The 13,501-nt window shown below is 39.9% G+C and overlaps 1 protein-coding gene across 1 annotated transcript; it reads left to right on the forward strand.

The window, feature by feature from the left end:
* Positions 1 to 294: 294 nt before the first annotated feature.
* On the forward strand, positions 295 to 7,471 carry cdca4 (cell division cycle associated 4). Its single transcript, XM_070877507.1, has 2 exons — positions 295 to 451; positions 5,999 to 7,471. Exons 1-2 carry the CDS (start codon positions 434 to 436, stop codon positions 6,839 to 6,841), a joined length of 861 nt encoding a protein of 286 aa, XP_070733608.1. The 5' UTR covers positions 295 to 433; the 3' UTR covers positions 6,842 to 7,471.
* The last annotated feature ends 6,030 nt before the right edge of the window (positions 7,472 to 13,501 follow it).

Consider the following 13,501-nt stretch of genomic DNA (forward strand, 5'->3'; position numbering starts at 1 on the left):
ACTATTATATTCTAACTTGAAGCACACGTTTTTAGTTTATTAGAACCAGTTGTTTTAGTGGTGCTCCTGAGTGGGCATTTGTTGTGGGATTGGTTGTTTTCCTGGCTTTTGGAGCACCAGCCACCTCACTGGTTCAAACAAAATAGGCATGGTGCAACTACCGTCTTTCAGACCGACCCACATTCCAATCTAAAGTCACTTGTATAAGGGAAGGGGTGGAGGGTGAACAGAGACAGAATGGGAGGGGCTGGCGCATATCGCACCTGCCAATCAAACTACCGGTAAAACCATAGCAACCGGATTTACAGGCTGTCAATCAGAGGGCAGCGCTTCCTGCCGCGGCGGCTGCGATTGTGGTCCGTTCCCGTAATTTGCAGATCTGGAATCTCACCCTCCCCGTGTGCCACCGTCTGTTCTTTGTGCCTGCCGTTTAATGTATTGTTTGATGCAGGTTAGTGAATGAGTGAAGCTGCAGGAATGTTATTTTTGTAACATTTTAGCCGTAGTTAGATTCGGCTAGGAACGAGTTAGCGAACCTAAAATGGCGGCCGTTAACGTTTGGCTAAGATTCAACTTTGTGCAGCAGTCCCGTCAAAGAGTGCACGGCTTCCTTAATTCGCAGAGGTTCGCACTGCCGCTTGTTTAGGAAAGTCTTTTGATCCAGCATTTTCTGCCGGTAAATTGGAACGCTGGTCGGTGCTGCCGAAGCCTGCTCGCGTAGGCCCAGAGTCACGTAGTTTCTTCAGGAACCATTGGTGACGTCACAAGTGTCAAGGGGCGGGAATCGACTTCAGACTCTTAAAGCGGCAGCAGCCGGTGCTGGAGGGCAGCCCCAGGCTTCATGGACTGTTTCTTTGGTACCATGGAAGCGCACATAAAGTTTCCCAGATCTATTTGTTTTACAGACTGAATAAAGCTAGCTACTCCCCACCATTGGTGACCAAGTCTTCAGCCATCTGGGCCTGAAATTCTCTCACTTATCCTCCTTTAAGGCAGTCCTTTTATAAAAACTACCTCTTTGACCAAGGTTTTGGTCACTTGTCCTAATGTCTCTATCTTTGGGTCTGTCAATATGTTAATTATGCTCCTGTGAAGTGCCTTAGTTTTACTATGTTAAATGCAAGTTGTTTTCTCTTTACAGGTGCTGATTTGCTGTGTATTTCCAGCACTTGTTTTTTCAGATTTTCAGCATTTGTAATTTTTTCACAAAATAAATCAGTGCATTATGTACAGTTTGTTCTAGAGGATTGTAAGAATAATCTAATTTTATCTTAATTCTGTATACATGCAAATTAGCTACAGCCCCAGAAAAGCTGATGACACAAAAACAGATAATCACACTGTTTTATAATTTACCCATCACTTGTATTAAAAGAACAAATACAAATTTGGAGAGCCTGAATGGGGTTAGAATGGTGAAAGGCCATTATTAATTTTCTAGGGAGGTCATGAGGCATGGATTTTTTTTAAAAACCTTTTTATTTTGTGCATTTCAAAATTGAATATAGATATTGCAATTTATATCTGAAAGCAATGGGTATTTGTTTTTTTTGTAAAAACTACTCTATTTACCATTTCTTTATTTCAGTCACAGCAAATAATTATCATAGACTCAGAAGTTTACAGCACGGAAGGAGGCCGTTTCGGCCCGTGCTGGCCAACAAGAGGCTATCCAGCCTAATCCCACTTTCCAGCTCTAGGTCTGTAATCCTGCAGGTTATGGCACTTCAGGTGCGCATCCAGATACTTTTTAAATGTGGTGAGGGTTTCTGCCTCTACCACCCTTTCAGGCAGTGAGTTCCAGACACCCAAAGCCCTCTGTGTGAAGAAATTTCCCCTCAAATCCCCTCTAAACCTTCTACCAATTACTTTAAATTTATGCCCCCTGGTTGTTGTTGCTTCTGCTAAGGGAAATATGCCCTTCCTATCCACTATATCTAGGCCCCTCATAATTTTATACACCTCAATGAGATCTCCCCATAGCCTCCTCTGTTCCAATGAAAACAAATCCAGCCTATCTAATCTGTCCTCGAAGCTTAGATTCTCCACTCCTGGCAACATCCTTTTAAATTTCCTCTGTATCCTCTCCAGTGCAATCATGTCCTCCCAGTAATGCGGTGACCAGAACTGCACGCAGTACTCCAGCTGTGGCCCAACCAGTGTTTTATACAGTTCAAGCATAACTCCCCCTGCTCTTGTATTCTATGCCTCGGCTAATAAAGGCAAGCATTCTGTATGGCTTCTTAACCGCCTTATCTACCTGGCCTACTTTCAGGGATCTGTAGACATGTAGCCCAAGATCCCTTTGTTCCTCTACACGTCTCTGTATCCTACCATTTAATGTGTATTCCCTTTCTTTGTTAGCCCTCCCAAAATGCATTACCTCACACTAATCTGGATTAAATTCCATTTGCCACTGTTCTGCCCACCTGACCAGTTGATTGATATCTTCCTGCAGCTTTCTTCTTCATTATCAACCACACAGCTAATTTTAGTATCGTCTGCAAACTTCTTAATCATACCCCCTATTCAAGTCTAGATCATTGATGTATATCACAAAAAGCAAGGGACCTAGTACTGAGCTCTGTGGAACCCCACTGGAAATTATTAGTGAGATTTATTATAAAAGTGCAAATAGAAGATTCAAACCTGATGTCTGGACCATTCCACTCAAGCTGAAGGCAGCAAATTTGGAATTGTGCATACTTAATGCTATTCCCCCTTGTCTCCACCCTCACCCCATAGTAAGTGTTGATTAACATCTAAGGATGTGGAGGGTAATGCACCTGGAAAATGTTCAAATTTCCCATTTTGGATTTCAATGAACAACCAGATCATTATATATTCAAAAGATATTCCACCTCCTCCCAATGCCATCCTACACACACCCAGTGGTGAGATCCACCCTTCCTCTGATCACTCTAATTCATGCTAATACTTTTCTCTTTTCCACTCCATCAGTCAATCTTGGAACTCTGATTCCTCTCTCACCCAGCACTGCTTCTGGATTATTGTATTCTCTTTCTTCTCCCTCCGCGCCCCCCCAGGGACTCCTACCTGATTGCGGTTCACCAAAGCGATTGAACATGGCTGTTCCCTCCCACAGTATTCTGCCACGTTAGATGACTTTTTAGAATCAAGAGCTGCACTTGGGGGAGGGGCCTGGGTCGTATTGTTTTTCGCCTGTGGACCAGTCCCAAAACCGTTAACTTTCTGCACAATGTACTGCATGTGTAATTCTGAGAGTAATTGGATAAGATGTTCCCATATTTCGGTTAACGCTTTTAGGATTTGTGCAGTTGGTAGCCAAGATGAGTCACAACCCACTGATTTTCCTTGGTTAAGGGGGAAGAAATCTTTGTTTTTCCTTGGTACTTGACCAAGATTTGTTTTAATTTGTGAGGAAGCTGGGTTCGTGCATTTCCAATGTATGCTATCCTGCTTTACCATTGGGAATGCTGCTCTTGAATTACTTCAACTTATTTTTATTTAAAAAAAAAAATTGTTACATGCAGTGAACCAAAGGCAACCTGGCTAGATGACTCTTCTCAATATATCCTTACAACAGTTTGTGTCTATACATAGAAATTACAACATTTCTATTGGCATTTACCCTCCATACAAGCAGATAGTTGTAATCACATTTTCCTTGTTCCCATATCCCTCTTTAACCGCTTTTCTTTCTTCCACCTATCCAATCTAATCTTGAATGTTAACATAGTTTCTGCCTCAACCACTAACCCTGGAAGTGAATTCAACAGCCTCACAACTCTTGTAAAAAGAAAGATTTGCATTTACAGGCAATGATGTGTAGTCACTGTTGTAATGTAGGAAACACGGCAGCCAATTTGCACTAAGCAAGCTCCCACAAATAGCAAAGTGATAATGACCCAGATATTCTGTTTTAGTGATGTTGATTGAGGGATAATCATCATAGGCAGTCCCTCGAAATCGAGGAAGACTTGCTTCTACTCTAAAAGTGAGTTCTCAGGTGACTGTAAAGTCCAATATGGGAATTACAATCTCTGTCACAGGTGGGACAGACAGTCGTTGAAGAAAAGGGTGGGTGGGGAGTTTGGTTCATTGAGGGATAGACACCATGGCTAACTCCCCTGCTCTTTTTCGAAAGAATGTCATGGGATCTTTTACATCCACCTGATCGAGCAAATGGGGCCCTGGTTTAATGTCCCATGTGGATCACAGCACCTCCAACAGTGCAGCACTCCCTCAGTACTGCACTGGGCATAGATTTTTTTTTTGTGCTGGAGTCTCTGGAGTGGGACTTGAACCCATAACCTCTTGATTCAGGTGAGAGTTCTACCAACTGAGCCATGGCTGACACTTGTGTGGAAAAGGTTCTGCTCCCCTCTCTCCTAAATCTTGTATCTAGCTCTTTGTTGCAAACTGTCAACCACTGGAAATGGTCTGTTTCTATTCTTCCTGTTCCATCCTTTCATAATTTTAAAGATTTGTATTATTATATTGCCTTGTAATCTGTGTTCTAATGAAAACAGACACAACTTTTCAAGTCTCTTTGTATTTCCTCATAACAGGCAGTATCCGAGTGAAACTGTGTTGTACCCTCTGTTTCCTATATTGTTCAGCCCCACTATACAGTACTGAGTTCTTAATTAGGTTTTATATAGGCTCAATCATTACAGTTTAGCTTTTATATTCTGTACCTCAGAGATTCTTTTACAGCTTTATCAACCTGAGGTGCTGCCTTTTAATGTTCTGCGAACCTGTACCACCAAGTCCCGCTGCTCTTCCACTACCCTGAGCCTAATTCCATTCAGAGTATTAATACTGCTATTTTTTTCCCAAAATGCAAAACCTTACACTTACAGACATTAAATTGCATCTGTCACTTATTAGCTTATTCTTCAACTTATCTATATCCCTTTGTAGTTTCCTTTGACATTCTAAAGAATTAACTATGACCTTGGAACTGAACCATCAGGGACATCATTACCCACTTCCAACCACTTTGGAAAAACTGCCCTTAATTTCTACATTCTGTTTTCTCCTGTCTAACCAATTTTTAATGCAGTTTGCTATTCTATTTCCCTCTGTCCCCCCCCCCCCCCGGTAATTCCATACTCCTTAATCTTCTGGTTATCTCCCATGTGGTACCTTGTCAAAGACTTTCCTAAACTCCATGTACACGACATCCATTACATTTCCCTCGTCTGCCATGTCAGATCCTCAAAGAGCTTTAAATCCGTTTTAGCTACTTCTAACTATTTTTCTTTAGTTATGTTGTAATTCCATGTTTAATTGGAGACTCCTGCCGCACATGTTAAGCTAACTGGCCTGTAATTATCATTGGCTCTGTCTCGCTTTTTTAAAAAATGCATAAATTGGCTATCCTCCATCACACACCCACATTCAATAGAGCCCTAAAATACAATTTCTAGTGCCTCTAAAATTTCCTCCCTCATCTTTTTCAGGATCAGTTTAACTAATTTATCTAAAAAAAAATTCCTCTTATCCATCATATTGCTCACTCTCAATCAATTCAGGATTCATTTCTTCTCTTTGTAAAAACTGATACAAAGTACTTATTAAACAGCTGCTCTTTTTGATCATCCTCTACAAGTTGACTCTTCAGGGGTTCTACCTTACTTAACAATTCTCTTTTTACTGTATCAATGTATTAATATTTCATTTTAAGTAGTCTGGAAGTCGTAATTAAATAGATGGGTTAAAATTAATTGGTGGAGTAAGGGTATTTATGCTCCAAACAAATTCTACATTAAAAGTATTTAAATGGAGCACAAATATTGATTTATATTTAAAGCCTTTGAGATGATTTGGCATTAATGATAAAAAATGCAATATAGCTGAGAATGAATACAACAGCAAAATCTAGACTATTGTATTGAACAAAATACACGGTAGTGTAGTTAGATTTTCTATAAGTTGTAGTTGGTTCCAAAATATTTTACATATTAATTTTGCAGAATGAGTCTTTAATTGTGATTACTTTGTTTTGTAGGTCAACATGTTGGCAAAAGGTACAAAGCGTAAATTTCCTGAAGAACAAGTTGTGGATGCCTGCCTTGATCCTATTGGTAGCAATCTTAGTTTGCCATATAACTTGCAACGTCAGTCACTTCTAAACATCTCATTGTTCAAACTTCAGCTCTGCAAGATGCTGGTGGAACCAAACCTTTGTCGCTCAGTGCTTATAGCCAACACTGTGCGACAGATCCAGGAGGAAATGATACAAGACTGCAGCTGGCAGGGACCAACGGCTTTCACAGGAAGCGATCTGTACATAGGTCATACTTCCTCAGATAGTCTAATTGCCACAGATTTCTTATGTACTCCAACAAAAGAGTTACATGTAGAAAGTTCCACTGCCTCCACCAGTAATACCAGCACTCTTACTAAAAGCAAGGTAAACTGCTCATCTTGTGAGAATATTACTTGTTCTTCAGCTGCTACTTCTGTTAAAGACACCAGTACTGTAAAAGATCTGGTCCAAGCACATTTTGAAAATGATCTGAATATGTTGGAATCTGAGGAGCAGCAAGTGGATCTGAAGGAGTGTCCAAAGCCCTTGGATCAAGTATTCGGGAGTTTTGAGATTGCAAATTACTCCAGTTCTCTCACAGATATGACAATAGATGATCTGTTTGCTGATATTGACACTTCTTGGCATGAGCTTGACTCAGTGATGTCTGGGTTGATGACTAGTCCAAAAACGACACCAGTCATATTTGAATTACTAAATGGTTTACCATCACACACATCATCACCCATAAATTCTACCCAAAACTGCAAAACAGACTTAAATGAGCTCGATCACATCATGGAGATTATTGTTGGGTCCTAAACTTAAGAGTCTTCTCCATTCTCTTGAAGATATTTGTATACTACATATCCACCTGGTTTTATTTTCAGTTATATCTCTCTTGTAAAGTTTTCTGTCCAGTTTTCCTTTTAAAATATTGTCATCATCGATGTTCAGATAATGCCTTTTGCACGCAACGCTTTCATTGCGTCCATTCCTCTACTTCTGGACAAAACTGTTCAAACTAAAATGGTACATATTTTCATACATTTAAATATATATTTTAATACAGATTAGATTTTTTACAGTTTCAAAAGTATCCTGTTTGGAATTTTTACTTCAACAGGTAAAGTAGCTTTGAAATAATATTTTGTTATGTATCTAAACAATGTGATTCAAAGAGGATTTATAAAATGTCTTCCTTAGCTGTGCCAAGTAAAGATCAACTCTTTTTGTCTAAATGGACCTCTTGCATTTTCAGAATTGCCACATAAATGGAACCCTTTTATCTCTCCATGGCAATTCAGGAAAATATCACAAAAAGGGAATTGTCACTATAAAAATGTAGGGAAAATATACTTGCATTATTGTCTTACAAGCACAAAGTTCTTGATTATAATCTTTTAAGTTCATTGGATAAAAAGTTTATACGTGCTATAATGGTATTGAATTGTTTCCTTGCTAGATTCTCTGTGGACTTGACATGAAAATGTTCCACTTTGTTCTGTGTAATCGCAACAGTACTGTGAATCTGGGCACAGAAGACAACGCTGGCTAAGGATTGAAAATTGTGAAAATTTAAAGGTTTATTCCCAATTTTTAAAAAAAAATTCAGCGCTTATGATTTACGCTTTGTGGTGCATATTTTATTTCAAATTAAGCCACTTTTTACGTTTATAAAAGCCATAATTTCTGATGGTTGGATAGTTAGCACAAGCTGAATTCTAATTGGGACAGTTGATCTAAGTTATTACAAGCGTTATTTATTTATTTAAGTGAATATCATACATTTGTGAAATTTTGGGTTGCAGCCCACAACTGATTTATAATTATGAATCCTGATTTGGATGGCATATGTCTAGTCCAGTTTGTAAACGTCTTAAGAGCTATTTTAAGAGGTCAGAATTCTTTTACAGCAGTATTATATATAATTGCTCTCTTTAGTTAAAAGCATTAGAAAACATTGCAGTATATTAATAGCAGTAACAATAGAGTTGTAAGTCCCAGAAAAAACTTTTGAGGTTAGGTTATGTTAAACGTGTTAAAACTAATCTATTTTGTATTATTCATTAATAAAGCACATTTTATTAGTCTTTTTTTAAGCAATAACATAAAGCCTGAAATATTAACATGTACTTTAGACATTTGTAATTGTATGCTAATTTTTTTTACTGAGAAATTGTATATCTGTTAAATAAAAATATACACATGCATTTTGTATAATTATTGACTGTTGCTAATTATATTAGCATGAAGAATTACATAATACAAATGTAAGATTATTTTAAAAGTTTTTTCCTCTTCCTTACCCATGTGAACAAAACTATTTGTCTATTTTTTTTAATTAAAAAAACATTGTGGTCATTTTAAATTCTCATTTAAAAAAAAAACTTAGCCCCAGGTTTATACTGTAAAATTAGCACATTGTTTTGCTGAGACCAAACTTATTGTTGTACAAGTGTATCTATGGAGCATAAATGGTATCTTATGTATGCTGCCTGTAATGTAGATATTGAAGCCATTGAATAAGGACTTCAAAGCTGGTTTGGAATTATCTTCACACTGCATCCGTTGCACGTGGAGAAGTGAGGAATTTTAATATGTATATTGGGGAGAGGAGGTGGAAAAAGTTCAGTGTTGGGTTGATGTAAGAGAATAGTTAAGAATGGCCTTGTGATCTTTACAAAATTGAAGGTAACTCTCCACAAACAAAGCTGGTTTTAAATAATGGAACTTTTAGAATAAATGTATGCTTTAACCTGGAATTTCTGAAGGTGCAAATTCTGTGCTATAATAACATGCCAACTGCTTAGTTTCACCAATTATTTATTATAACACTTTCAAAATTCCTAGATAAGCTTTCTTTTCAGTTTTTTAAAAAACTTGTTAGAAAGATGATTAAGAAAAACAAAGTATATATTTGTTGTAATACACTTAACATTTCTGAAATCTGCTTTTGATCTTTTGCATAAAAAATTTGCAGACACAGTTTGCACATAATATTGGAAAGAAAGGCAAATATGCTGATCGCCTGAGTCAAGGCAATACTTGCTTTTCCTGAAGTTCCACTGTCACTTCCACTGATCTGAGGGAGAGCAGACTGTAGGAGATGACTGACACCTTGAAAGCCCTGTTCCATGTGGTTCACCAGCTTATCCATCTGTTTACACCAGTCTCTCCAAACTGGAGCAGAAACTGGAGCCCAGAGTCTGATGGCAGCCGTCTGATCTTCCGTCAAAGCTGCAAAGGCTGATGGCGTGACTTTTGCTATGAGGGCTCAGCTGCAGTATCCCTGGAGATGGCCATACAGTCCAGGGTAAATTACAGAGTGGAAATGCCATGAGAGAGAATTCAGCATATGCTAGAATTGCACACCTCTGTACTTTCAGACAAGGTGCTCAGTGGTTGGCAGACTGGTTAATACCTCATATAATCGCTGGTGTGCCTCAACTACTTTTCTTTTTATGGTCAAACCTGGGAGGTCCGCATCTCTGTCCCAATCAGCAGAGTTAGAAGACCTGTGAGGAGCCATCTCCTGGACTGCGCTTGCCACCAGTACCTGCTCCTACTGTGTGTTTCACGGGGTGCTGTGTCCTCTAGCTCGCTATCTATCCCATCAGGGGTCCCAATTTCTGTGCTGGTGCTTGAGAGGGTTGTAACGCTTGATTGTAAGGAATGTCCTCCTTTGGAGGTGTCTTCTTTTAGGAGCTAGTTGCGACTGCTTTTGCTGCTGAGAAGGACCAAGAGCAAAGAAGAAAGAGACATGAGATAGTATAGCAAGGAGACCGGATATTTGCATATGAAAGGCTTGGCCATGCTCGTAGAAGTCTTGATGTTGGCTGAAGGTGCAATTGCTGGAGGTTCATGAAGTAGTACAAGTGATAACTAGTCACCTTGCTCATCTCTAGTGCTCTGGATGCTACACTTATTTCCAGTGCCCCTGCCTCTGGGTTAGGGTCAAGATGTTGGCTGGACCTTCACCAGTCTTGGTTCTCTTGTGTCTGCAGAAGGAGGAGGAGGAAAGAGTTATGAGTGGCTACTGAGAAGTCAAATGCATGTGTGGGGCTTCTGCATGTATAGATCAGCTAAGGGAAAAGCAAAATGTTAGGCGAATGGGGATATCTTGAGTGAAGTGAATGTAACTAGAGAAAGAGAGAAAAGAGGTGCAGGTTCAATAATTGACAACATGAGATGAACATGCCATAACTGGAAGCAGCGAAGGCAGCAAGTTGGAGGCATGTGTTAATAGTGTGCCCTTGTGATTGGGGGTGAGGGAAGTGATGCAGGGATGATGATGGGTCTGAATGCTGAAGGAAGGAGAGCAACTGTGAGCAGATGCAATGCGAGAGATGGGGAAAGAAGGAGCTGTACTTGTGTTTACTAATCTAGTGAGGTAATTGAATCTCTTGTGGCACTGGATCCAGGTTCTTGGGCTGATGCTCCTGCCACTCACTTCCTCTGCCACCCCCAACCAGGCTTTCTTTGTGATGTTGCTGGGATTCCTATTGTGTGGGAACTTCTCCCCCACCCCACCCTGACTGCCTGTAACACTTTCAGGAAGGTGTCTGAAAACTTGGGGGGGCAACCTTCTCCCCCTCCCTCACCCCTCAACTTCAAGCCAAGTCCAAAATGCAGTACAGTAGCAAACAGAATGAACCAGTATCCTAATTGATTGAATGCCACCTCTCTTGAGCTGCATTCGCCCTTTAAATAGCTGAGGACTGCTGCCAGAAATTGCTTGGTCAAGGTGGGCAGCCACCCTGCTGCCGATAGGATCAGCAACCCACCCTGACAATCTTATTATAATGAAGCCTGGTTGTTCAAATTGTCTGGGCCTCACTTTGTTCCAAATTTCCAGTTGCTTGGCCCCCCAGCACCAAATCAACCACTCTGAGTTAGTATTTTTCATCTCTTATGGAAATAGAGCTATTGGCAAAGGATGCACTTTACAGAAATGTTTGAGGTCATAAGAATCACTTCAGAAATTGTAACTTTTCATACAAATCAAATTCAGTTAATAGTCGATCAAACTTTAATTTTAAAAATGTCCAATTTTTGTATGCCAAATCTGAACTTATCTGCCACTGCTGGCAAGAGTGGGAATTAAGAGAGATAACGGTGATAGATTGGAAAAATATTTCCTTGGGATCTTAAAGGTGCCTGCAGTGATGTAGGTGAATCTGAATACAGTGTTTTTTTTTCAGAACATTGTGGAGTTTTACTTGGGAGCTGGTGTACTTGGTCACCGTTTTTGTCCCTTATGACATGGAAGCTTAGCCAGCATCCCATGCAGCAGCATGGCGGTCAGGATCTTCCTGGAGCTGACGGTCGAACGTTTGTTGTAATGGGTCAGGCGGGAAGCTTTACCTGCATTGCACTCAAATATTGTTCATAAAGGAATTTATGACACAGACTTGGAGGAGATGCCAGATTTGGGGTGAACCTGCTTCATTACTTTGTAGATGTAAATCGAGTAACACTCCTTACTCGACCTTCTCCGCTTCTTGCCACCCTTTGCTGCAAGTTTACTCATGGTTTTCTTGGGTGGTTTTGTTCTCCGGTGTCATTTTTTTAGACACAGACAAAAAAGATGCTGAGCCAATATTAGGCGATATTAGCTGGGGTGACCACAAGCTTTAACAAACTGGTGGGTTTTAATGAGGATCTTGAAAGGAGGTGGAGCGGTTTTGGGGAGGAAATTCCAGAGCACGTTGTCTACCCGCCTGAAGAATAGCAATGGTGGATGAAGGCACATTTGGAAAGCACAGAATATGTGTTGCAAAGATCTGATGTTGCACCAAATTTGGTCTCCCCAAAACTCCAGCTGTGTCATTCATCCCTCAGAACTGATGGTGGTTGGGGGAGGTGGGGGAAAACATTTGATTGAAGTAGCTGTGATTCTGTGGGTGTGGAATAAAGATGATCATTAAGCACTAGCAGAAAAAGTATTTGGTATTTGTTTACCAAAAGGATTTGAGACTTTGCTCTTCCTCGGATTTCAGACCTCCAGGCATCCATTTAAGGAGGAGCTCCAACTATCATCTCGCTTGTCATAGTCTACTAAATGTACCCATAACGTGGTTCGGGTCTGATCTGAGATGTATTTGTGGGGGCTCTGATTTTGATGGTACATAAGTGAATGTTAGAAATTCAGAACTGCCGTTGATACCTTCTGAGGTTCTGCAGCATCAGTCACTCCAGTAAGGGGTTTGGAGTGTCTTACTTTTATGGGAGTTGATTCACATTGCTTTTTATCTACTTGTATGATGGCGTAACCCAGAAGTGTAACATTGTAACCTGCACCAGTTATCTGTGTTTCTTGCATATGCATTCCATCAATCTCTTCAAAGGCAAACAAAGTAAACACTAAGTGAGATGTAGATTGGTTCAAATCGTCAAGATGCTTTATTTCCCAGTAAAGTGAATGTACAGAGATCAGATTCACTTAGTTTAATCAACACTGTCTGGGTAATAACATAAATATGCTATGCTATCCCTCTTCAGTGGGTTGACTTTTTTGGACTAACTACTCTGCATTCTAACTTGTTGATCCCATCTCTTCTGGGGCCTTTTTTGCCTAAGCTGTAGTTTCTGTTGCACAAGCTAGTCTGCTTTTCGGGAGTCTGACATTCTGCTTTATTCCTGATTGTTTTAAGCTGTTTTGATAACACAAATGTCTGTCTCCCAAAAAAGCATGACAGTTTGAATTGGAATGTAAATACTGTAATTTGGAACATATCGCAAAGATAAATGTCAGAATTAAAATACTAATTAACCCCCATCCCCCATATTTAGCATGTACCTTATTTGGTATTTGAGTCAGCAGTAAATGAATCACCTATCCCTCCAGCCAGTCACCTACCCACTGTTGCCTACAGTACACTCACCACCGTAGCACTGAAATGTCACTCACTTATTTATATCCCAAATCACTCAGCAACTTCATCCATCTTGTACACTGCTGGTAGCTACTTAGACTAGTTTAAAGGGCAGAACTATGTTTAAAAATAGCTATAGAAATCAAATGTAAATGTTGAAAAACAGCAGAGGAATTTTCAGAATATAAGCTCCACCTATAAAAATCCACATTTGTAGACAGTAATAGAAAAGTATTTTTTTAAGGAAACTAGAGGAAAGAGTGTGACAAAACTGAAGCATTTTTGCATGTGATTATTGACTTTTGTTTTTATTACCACCAACCGCACAAGAGGTTAAAAATCTAGGTTCATTCAGAAAATGGCCCTTTTGAAAACACATTGACCTGGATTTTGCGGTCATTGGTGAACAAATGACACTCGCTGTTCATTATGCTGACAGCTGTCCGCAGACTTTTTGTGGGCTTTTGAGCAGCAACTTACGGTCATCAACAATCAGATACAGCGCGGCGACTTCTACGGGGGATCTGGGACCTGTGATAACAGGACAAGCAACAGCATATCTCTTCAACCAATCAGATTGAAGAATCCTTACTGAGGCACGCAG

The sequence above is a fragment of the Pristiophorus japonicus genome, chromosome 4 (assembly GCF_044704955.1).
Source record: "Pristiophorus japonicus isolate sPriJap1 chromosome 4, sPriJap1.hap1, whole genome shotgun sequence".
NCBI lineage: Eukaryota > Metazoa > Chordata > Chondrichthyes > Pristiophoridae > Pristiophorus > Pristiophorus japonicus.